Source organism: Penicillium diatomitis, assembly GCF_028827545.1.
Source record: "Penicillium diatomitis strain IBT 30728 chromosome Unknown utg000013l_segment0_segment0, whole genome shotgun sequence".
NCBI lineage: Eukaryota > Fungi > Ascomycota > Eurotiomycetes > Eurotiales > Aspergillaceae > Penicillium > Penicillium diatomitis.
This window is the reverse complement of record NW_026623185.1, coordinates 465,424-475,019: the sequence shown is the minus strand read 5'-3', so window position 1 is coordinate 475,019 and position 9,596 is coordinate 465,424. Positions and strand designations below refer to the sequence as shown.

The following is a 9,596-nucleotide window of genomic DNA, read 5'->3' as shown; positions in this document are numbered from 1 at the left end:
AGCTTTCCAGAGGAATCTTTGCACTGGCTGTAAGTTTCCCAACGTTACACGGGAGGACTGTTTAGGTCAGAAAGGTGATCGCTGGTAAGATAAAACGGAGACCGCGCGGCAGCACCTTTTTTCGACGTTGCTGAAACTATTGGCACCGATTCAAGTCAAAGATTTGACCAGTTCGCTAGTTGTTGATGAGATACGGCTACGGTAGGGGCAGCAGTATCGACGTGTGAGAGGGATGAGGAGTGAGATTGTTGAGGGGGAGAGATTCTACCTAAGCTATGGACTGTGGTGAGTGGCAGAATCACATGCCACGCAAACAGTTGTAATACGCTTGTATAACTTGCGTGTATACATCGAGCGTTCTTTGGCGGTCCCTTCTGCTCTTCCAAGTACGCTGAGGTTCCGCACGGACAAGCCGCAGGAAATCGACTGACGCAACACTCCACAAGTGAGCCCGGGAACTCACTACGAAAACTCGAATCTCATCACCAGAACAAGTCCCCCAAAATTGCCAGCTAGCTCAATACGCATCCAAGAACCACTCATGCAAGAGAAAGCGTTCGGAATTCGGTCCGCCATTCGGGTAATGGCCAGGATGACCAGATATCTATACTAGACTATTCCGCGGATGAGATCCCTAAGACCGAGACTCGACAGGTTCCAAAGCTTTCGACAGACATACGTAGCGATTACGTGGGCTCAGAGAACATGCTAGGTCAGTGTGAACCTTCGGATCAAGACGAAGTTCCTGTGCATGAAACGGTGTAAGATTCATCCTCCGTACAAAGACTGACGATTCAATCACGGATCCGCTAACTCTTCATACGAACTTGGGTTTTTCCATTCAGACTGATACAACACTATTGGACAAAGAAACTTCGCATCACGATGCGACCACTGATTTGTTTCCACTATATCGAAGATTCTCGCCAGAACTGTCAGGCTCCGCACAGACGCATATTCGCAGTCATCAGCCCCAAAGCAACGCGAGTAACTGGAAATCACCCCATGTGGAAGCTGAAAATGATAGCAATTTGAAGAAAGTCGATTCTTCCTGGATTTTTGCCACCCACCTAGTCTGATACCTCCTGAAATTGCTCCTGGAAGTGATATGCAGTCTCCAGGGCCCGATACTGCCAGGTTTCCACGAAACGCGTGGGTGGACACGGGGCACATTGGCCCCACGGTGATTTCAAAGTCGCTCAACCCAACGCGATCAATATTGAAAAACAAGATAACTCTTCCACAAGTGAGCTTGACGTAGATTTTCACAGGTGTACCAGTAGAAGTGAACTGGAACCTACTGTTCAGACCGGCCCTCAAATCAACGTTGAGTCATCTTCAGTGCATGAATCCCCTGCTCACTCAGTCCGCTGTTCCGCGGCCGCTAAACCAACAATTGATGAGGCGTACTTCCCTCATCCGTTTGATTCGATGGATATTAACTCGGACTCACCACTTCTGGCGGAAGTTGTAGATTAGGCAGGTGCGTTAGCTGACAGCAATAATGCCACATGGCGCGCGGCACAAATTCCATACATACAAACTTCACTGGATGGCGGACATGTGACAAATTCGGTTGATAGGGTTCCTAGTCCCGTGTCTCCGGTCTCGCATTCCGGGATCAGAACACCAATAAGTCCCCGGACTAGTCATAAGACGTCCTCATCTTACACGAACAATCGAATGGATTTTAGCCAGAAACCGCGCCTGCGAGAAGCTACTACTGGCGTAGACATGGACCGAGGCACAAACTTCAGATGTAGAAGCTCTATCACTTAACGAACATGGATCAGCCGTGACCTCTGATGCTACGAATTCCAATATAAGCAAGGTTCCGACACCAGGTGGAATCGAATAAGACCACTGTAATTCATACAAAATCAGTGTCAACGCTCGCGGCTTCAAAAGGAATATCTTGAAATTTTTATGGACCTTAGAAGAGACAGTATTTCTTTACGAAGAATATCTGATTGACGAGTCAGTCGCGTCGTGTAGCCCGCCGATTTCATCAGAAGCAGCTTCGGCACACTTAAATAGCGGACCTTGGTATCCAAAGGTATCCAAGAGGCGATTCTGGCCAGATAAAGAACCACTGCAACATAATGGGCTTGGAAAGTGGCTATGTGCCGTCTCACGTGACAAAGAGTGCGAAGCGTTGCTTTCGCCAATTTTTGCGAAGATTTTTTTAAGTGATAAATCCATGCTCCCTCAAGGTATACAGATCATATAGTTTTCTTTGTAAGTATTGCCCTCTACAAAGATGTTGCTCACAGGCATTTTACATGACGATAGTTTTTCCGCCATCTATGACCCGATGTGTAGAGACGCTTGGCGTACTGTCGCGGAATACCGTGGTAGCGAGCTCTATCAGCCATCGCCAGAGTTCTTCCCGGCCATCCAAAAGATGATGGGTGGCGTCGACCAAAATAGTTGGCTATAAGCCCTGAACCAAGTAGGTGTCGAATCATTGTGTTGCCTTTGTCCGTGGGATATGCCACGCTCGGTCCGTTTCCCTTGTGGCCACGGAATATGTGAGCGATGTGCCTGGCGATACTCCGGTATCACAAATGAACTACAGCACTACTGTCCCACCCTAGCTCGCTTCCGGAAATGTCCTGTCTGTGGAAAGAGCGCTTACGACCCCAGCAAGCTGAATATCGAGTAGCGACTTTCGATGGCGGTGGAGTATATGCATTTACGTCGCTGGTCGCCATCCGTGAACTTAAGCATCTGCTGCCTGGCGCACTATTACCCCATCATTACTATAGTATCATTATTGGTACGAGTGTAGGTATGTTTACGATGTTGCTGGGCGTTGCTGAATGAGAGAATGGACACTCACATAGTTATCTAGGATCTATATATAGTGTGGCTTTGGATGCGATGCAATAGCCCGTAGCACAATGCATCAACTCGTTTCGGGTAACTACCGACAAGGTGTCCAAAAGGGATCGGTGTTTTGGAAGAGAATACTTTCTATGGCCAAAGGTGCCTTGTACGATGTTAATGTTCTGGCTGACACTCTACAGACCTAATTCGGCGCTAACGTGTTGCGGAATGTGACCCTGGATGACCGTTGTGGATCGACGCATATGGGAATTACATCAACAACGTTTGACGGTCATCTATGCTTATACCGTTCCTATGCGGATGTCCATTTCATTGGGAAGCAGAGTAAAGGCCCGCTACTGGCTGGGTTTAACCAACCTTTATGGCAAGCGTACGTGTGATCCCTGGCAGCATTGAATTCAATGCTGTCGATGTCATCTGCTTCACAAAATAAGCTGCGCTAAAAAGATTTAGAGCCGCAACAAGCTGCACTACCCCTTGCCTTTTCGAACCACTACCCTACAAGCGAGAGAAAACAGAACTCGATAAGAACTGTCCGCACACACAGAGCTTGGATGGAATCCTTGTAGCTAATTGCCCAGCATGAATAGGTATGATGGAAGTCAATGCTCTTTCACTACTTGATACCCGGATGCTAGATCTTTGCGCTAACTTCGGTACCGGTCGATTTCGAGAATCGGGTCTCTCCGTCAAAAGCAAAATAGCAAAGATCTTCACCCCTCGCTGGATTCAACGGGTCATAGTATATGTAAGATGTGCGATTGACGCCAGCTATATGTATGAGAAATTCTTGAATACCGTCGATAAGAGGGAGAGGGATCTAAAACAATATCCAATAGACCCATATCTCCCAAGACCATCATTTTCCTGGGATGACGCGTGCATACTTGAGACAATCGAAGAGCAGACAATCCACCACATGAGAACATCGGAAGTAAGAGCGGATTCACGACGACTTGCACTGGCCACGGTAGCCTCGTGCTTCTTTTGCGCACTTTCTCAAATACCAGCTTATGATCCTCGGGATGGCCAGTTCCATGCCAAACAGACATCTCAATCCCGGTGGCCTGAGGATAATGCAATCTCAAAGGCGCTTTGTGGGTACTTACAGGGTGCGTATGTTGTGGTAGGAAAGAAAAATAAAGTATACAGAGAGATCCCTCAAATGGGATTCACCCGCTGCTCCGTTATGATATCAGGCCTAGATACACCTATCCACATCAGCCTGTTTGAACATGAGAAAGGTACTCGTTCTATCAGTGGGTTCCCTATGACACTCGCGCAGATGTTATATCTTCAGCTTCCCTCCGCTCCGCCTCCTTTTTTTCGCAGACGGAGGTGACACGCAATTCACTTGTCAAACGGCAAAGTGCAAGAACTCTGAGAATCATGAGCCACTAGCCAAAACGTGCAAACGCCGATGCATCTGATTCCGATGAGCTTATGGTATTTATGTTCTATGTCAAGAGGCATCCTTATTTCTTCGCTTAGGAGAAATCTATGGATCACTGGTATCGAAAGTTATATATGGAGTACCTCAAGTACCCAGAGCAACACGATACCCATAAAGCCATGATGTTTATAATCATAGTTGCTTTCAACCGCCGCTATGGGGCAACGATGCGCTCAACCACCCTTCGGTCACATCACGTATTGCTACCATAGAAAGCTCGGGTATAGTGCCTACCTTTGAGCATGCTTATGAAGTATATTCCCGATCATTCATTTGCATGTTCATAGTTCTGTAGGCGAAGATAAAACTATATATTTAAATTTCCAAACTCACTGTACCTTCACATTCTGAGAGAATGGCTAGCTGATATCGCTCGTTGTGTTGACCGATCGCGGCACTGGGATTGATTTATTAGGGGATGACTAGGCCTGCCGTAGGCTATGCGCAGCAATGAGAGAAAAAGGAGCAAATATGTATACATTCGTTCTCGAAATCGGCTTGACCGGTACACACCAATACTCTCTCTTCCGGCTCCACTGCTAAGACGTTAGCGCAGATCGTTCATTGCCCTGGCCACACTTAGGTAAGGAAGGCTGTAAATCACCAGTGAGATACCTTTATCTCTCTCTTTAATCAAGCGACGCCCGGCAATGCGAGATCGATGGTCTCGAGAGAAGCTTTTTATCATTTCGCTGCTTTGACAATACGCGACCAGCCAGTTTCCAATTTATTGGTCGATTGATTCCGTCGAGATCGTGTTTAGTTGACAGCGTTACGAATAATAGCGCTGAAAGAAATCCGTTGATACCCGGTTGAAGCTACCGAATGCCAGAAAGTCCGAGAGAGACTGGGGAAGAAGGCATATTAACGGGATTGAAGCCCTGACTTTGATCCTCAAAAGGTTCAAATGCCATCGCCGTCTAAAGAGAAGAGACGAGCATTGTGAATATGACTCTATTCCAACACCACAGATGCTGAAAGAGTTCGTAGAGTACTGTGTTGTACTGTGTTGTTGCTGAGATGAGATTCCCATGTTAAACTCCTGCGACTGGTATTTCAAGAGCTTTCTGTGCACAATAGAAGAGAGACAACAGGGCCGGTCTCATAAGCACATCTGGGGCCACCACCAGAGCAACCATAAAATATTCATATCCTCAACAAACGTTTGTTCTTCTACGCTACGCTAGCTGCCGTGCTAAGAATTCGGGAAGACTGATGATCAGCCTATTACTGATGCCATTGAAGCTCATCGATATCCAAGTTGATTGAAACACGCATGATACTGTGAACTGTGCTAGTGAACCCAGGTCGCTTACAAAGTTTTTAATCCACTTCTCGCTCTAAGCCCGAACAAAAGAAAATAATCCAAAGCACTCAATGACATTTTTTTCTGGTCACGGGGACCTAAGTCATTATGTTTTGAGATCGTATCGCTGTGTAAGCCCTTTCTTTCTATATTCCCCTCGGTATTTGTCGACGCCTTTTCCTGATTCCTTGGTATCCCATTCAACTTTAGTATCCATAGTATCCAAATTTTTATCTGTCGCAGGCCATTTTTTCGATCATATTTGATGACCAGCTACTAGATATTGAGGACTAATATACGAGCCTGTAATCTCAGAAGGTCGAGGCGCGTTGCATTCCTACACAAGCGAATGTGGGACGGGCGGGGGTATAGGCCGGCATGTGCGGAACCAACTGTCTCGATAATGGATATCGTTGCAAGGATCGTGCGCTGATGCTATGGGAGTAGCTAGGTCTATAAACAAATTCTACCTACTAGGTAGTTACATCTGTTGCCGGGTCGCCTTTTGATCTACCTTTTTCCTATTGATTCAACGAGGTTTCCGACCAGGTCCTAGCCTTCTAGATTACAGACTCCCTTTTGCTAGTATCTACGAACGTCAATCCAGGCTAATAGTGACCTCAAGCGCGCTACGGGTTTTATGAAAATAAATCTACGATTTCAGAAAACAAAAGGGTAGTACCATAATGGGCAAGAGAAGCTGTTGTTGTTCGCGCCTCATTGAGGGTTGATGATCATTGGGATATATAACTAACCCTTGACCTGTGTTTTGAAATCGTATGCCTTAGGCCGGGATTAGCGGCTCGTGGAATGAACGGGGGGTGTGGAAGTTCTAGTATGGACAGAACAACGAATCCGAATGCAGGCCAATTGAGTAGTCATCGTAGTTTGAGGGCCATTGCCCGGTCATCGGCATTTCGGCGAAGACTTGAGGCGAAGAACCCACGGCCAGGTAGCTAGTATCTTGCCTGGAAATAGGGCTATCCACAGGGTAATGTGGATTACCTGAATAGTACCGTGGTGTGCTATCATCACCGCGGTAATCTTCGCTTTGCCAGTGAGCATCAGATCCGCAAAGGTGAGATGTCAACAGACTAGCCGAGAATCCTTGGATCTGTAGCGTAGAGGGTGAATATGTTGAGAAGTCGCTCGTATTTGAAGTGAAAAGGGTGAAGTCACCCATCGAAGGGGTTTCAAGACATCCGATTTCACCAAAAGGCCCTCCTGTGTCAATCGCATTGAGATTTGAGTCAAGGTTACTCATTTCCTCTGATCGGGTGAGTTGGTGATCGAGATTTTCCTCGCTGTGATTTAAACGGGGGTGAAATTGCGTTCTTGCCGGATGGACTGAATCCGAGGTGCCTACCATCTGTTAGTAGTTTATCTATTAGTTCCCGACCCCTGAACCTAGGCGAACGTACAGGCGTAGTGGCATTTGGAGGTCTCCCCCTGCTGATGCGCCCATGAACTGTCGTTCAAGAGACCCCACCTGGTTCTTTCAACCTTACGGGGGCTTGTGCGGTTGGGTCTTATTTCCAGCGCGGCTTTCTGGAGATCGTCTGCACTAGTCCCGTTCATACCACTCTGAGCCAAATGGATGAGAAGCTCGACACAATCTGAATCTCAACGGTCAATATCATCATGATTTGCGATATACAATCTCATAGCGGACTAGCTTTATCGAGAGAGGGCATACCATGTTTGGAAAGAGCGCTGGGCGGTTTGTACGGAACAGATGTAGGCCACCATCCAGGCCTGGACGAGTCAGAAAGTCCCGGCTTTATTTTGCGTGAGCGGTACGGAAAGATGGATCTTTTCATAGGTTCAATCTGCCTGATCATAGCAGAAGCCCACTTGCTGAGCTCCTTCTGGGTCTTGCTATTCAACACAGTTTTATGTATTGATATTTTATCGGCTTTGCCATGAACGTAGGGAGCAACCTCTCTCTCGGGTATCCTATCAAAAAACCCACTCCCGGACGAAGAGTGCGAAAGTACCCAACGCTTCGTAGAATATGCGGAGTTTTCTTCACCCGGATTCTTTCTTACAGAAAGAAAGGAACTCATCGTACGGCAAAGTTGATTCTAGAAAGAATAAGCAGACACCTGGAGAGAGGTTCAACGGATCATAGATCAATATGAGCAGGCACTTTGATCAGCAGTCTAAGAGAGATTGGATGAAGTTCGCGGTGACTTAGTTTTGAACTGTGACAGAAGAAATTCAGCGTATAGTGCGTGATCGTCCGACTCGACTCCGATGAGCTCTATATATATTTCAGTCATGATCAAATGGAACAAATGGAGACAGTTCATCTCATGCCGGAATCCTGACTCAGAATCATCTCGAGCAATATGCCGGTTTGAAAGAGATCTATAAGTCAAAGCCGAAAAGTACCTGTGCTGGGAGAACTGTAAGGCATTATTCCAATTGACGAATGAGAATGTATATCTGAGTCTGATGAATATGTCAAATGATCTTGTTATATACGGGTTTAGTGGGTGGCGGGGTTGGGCTGAGTGCACTTAGATTCACCCGCTCGAACAAATCACATGAAAGACAAAGACCCCAGTGGCATGATACTGGAAACTCGTGTCTCTACCTCGAAGACCGATACTGAAGCTTGAAGCCTCAAGCCCTCAAAATAAATCTAATACTTCGTTTTGTGAATACCGTGCCGGAAGATAAGGATAGTAAGACATGGGCGCCCTTCCCTTCTCATCTGCGGTCACCACCCAGTCCGCCCTACCTCAACCCCTATTCCGATTCCAAACCATCTATAGCTTCGAGGAAGAAACATCAGGGTTGCCTTCATATACCGATATTGCTGATGAGGTAGTCACATGTGGGAGCCGATGAGCGGCATCATATCGTACTAATGGTTATTGGGTTTCATGTTCTTAATTACATCCGGCATTTCACAAAATTGTTTGACGATAACATTCAACACCTTGAAACTCGAATGGGGTATATATAGATGAGCGTCTGTTTTCATGTGGTGAACCTGATTCGATCCTCCCTGTACTACCCGTAACACACGGGGTCATTAACATCTTACCTTCAGCACCGCGCAGCCAAGGGCTTCGGTTGTAATTCGGTATTAACTCGATATCAAAATGATCACAGGGTGAGTAAAGCCCAGAATTAGAGCAGTCATGATTAAAGCAAGGGCTCGTAGACCCCCTATAGAGAGAAACTGCTACAACCAGCCGAATTAGAGGGAGTCGAGAGAGTAAGGGTTAACTACATCAGAATCCATTCAAGTACTCTATAGCTTTCCGTGATCGATCTGTTGCACATGTCATATACAGACCTATTCGTATCTTAATCAAAGTGGCCGCTCTTATCCTTGCAGAACTTATAGAAGCCAAATAGACCATATATATGGATATCCTAAATATAAATAAGTCCTAGATGATGCTACCACTTAATCTAGGTTGGTGTTATTAAAGAAGAGAAAACACTACATCCGTCTTTCATATGCTGCAGACTGGTCACAAGAGAGTCTCATCCTAATATTCATATCATACACAAATACCAATTGTGGAAAATTTTGTTATCGGCCCTGTGTCTGCCCGGCAGTTTTGGCATGGCGAACGAAGGAAAACACTTCTGTTTTCCACGAGTTCCTTGAGGAAGGAGCCGATCCTGGGATCGTTTATTCGTATACGACCTTTCGTGTGACGGGGTTAGTATGGTCTGGTAATCGGATGGCTTTATTTTCTCACATAAGAAAGTCTTGGTCTTTCACGGTAAGTTTGCTTTGTGCTGAACGGTATGCTTCTCCAGATCGTATGTTGGTTGGGATGTGGAGTCACTGTCCATCGGGATATTCTCGAACTCTGGACAGACGCCTTTCAGTACTTCACGAATCGGAGGCAAAGTGGGACGGTCACTCGCATCTGGTTGTAGCGGCAGAAGCGATCGTATACTGGACGACTGCGACTGGGGGATCGACACGGGGTGGCATTTTTGTTTGGCAAGATTCTG

At 46.4% G+C, this 9,596-nt stretch overlaps 1 protein-coding gene across 1 annotated transcript; it reads right to left on the bottom strand.

Moving 5' to 3' along the window:
- Positions 1 to 6,441: 6,441 nt before the first annotated feature.
- Positions 6,442 to 7,187, bottom strand: N7539_008584 (uncharacterized protein; the record flags this gene model as incomplete). The annotated part of the gene is made up of 2 exons (XM_056938179.1): positions 6,442 to 6,971; positions 7,031 to 7,187. 2 exons carry the CDS (start codon positions 7,185 to 7,187, stop codon positions 6,442 to 6,444), a joined length of 687 nt encoding a protein of 228 aa, XP_056786561.1.
- Positions 7,188 to 9,596: the final 2,409 nt, after the last annotated feature.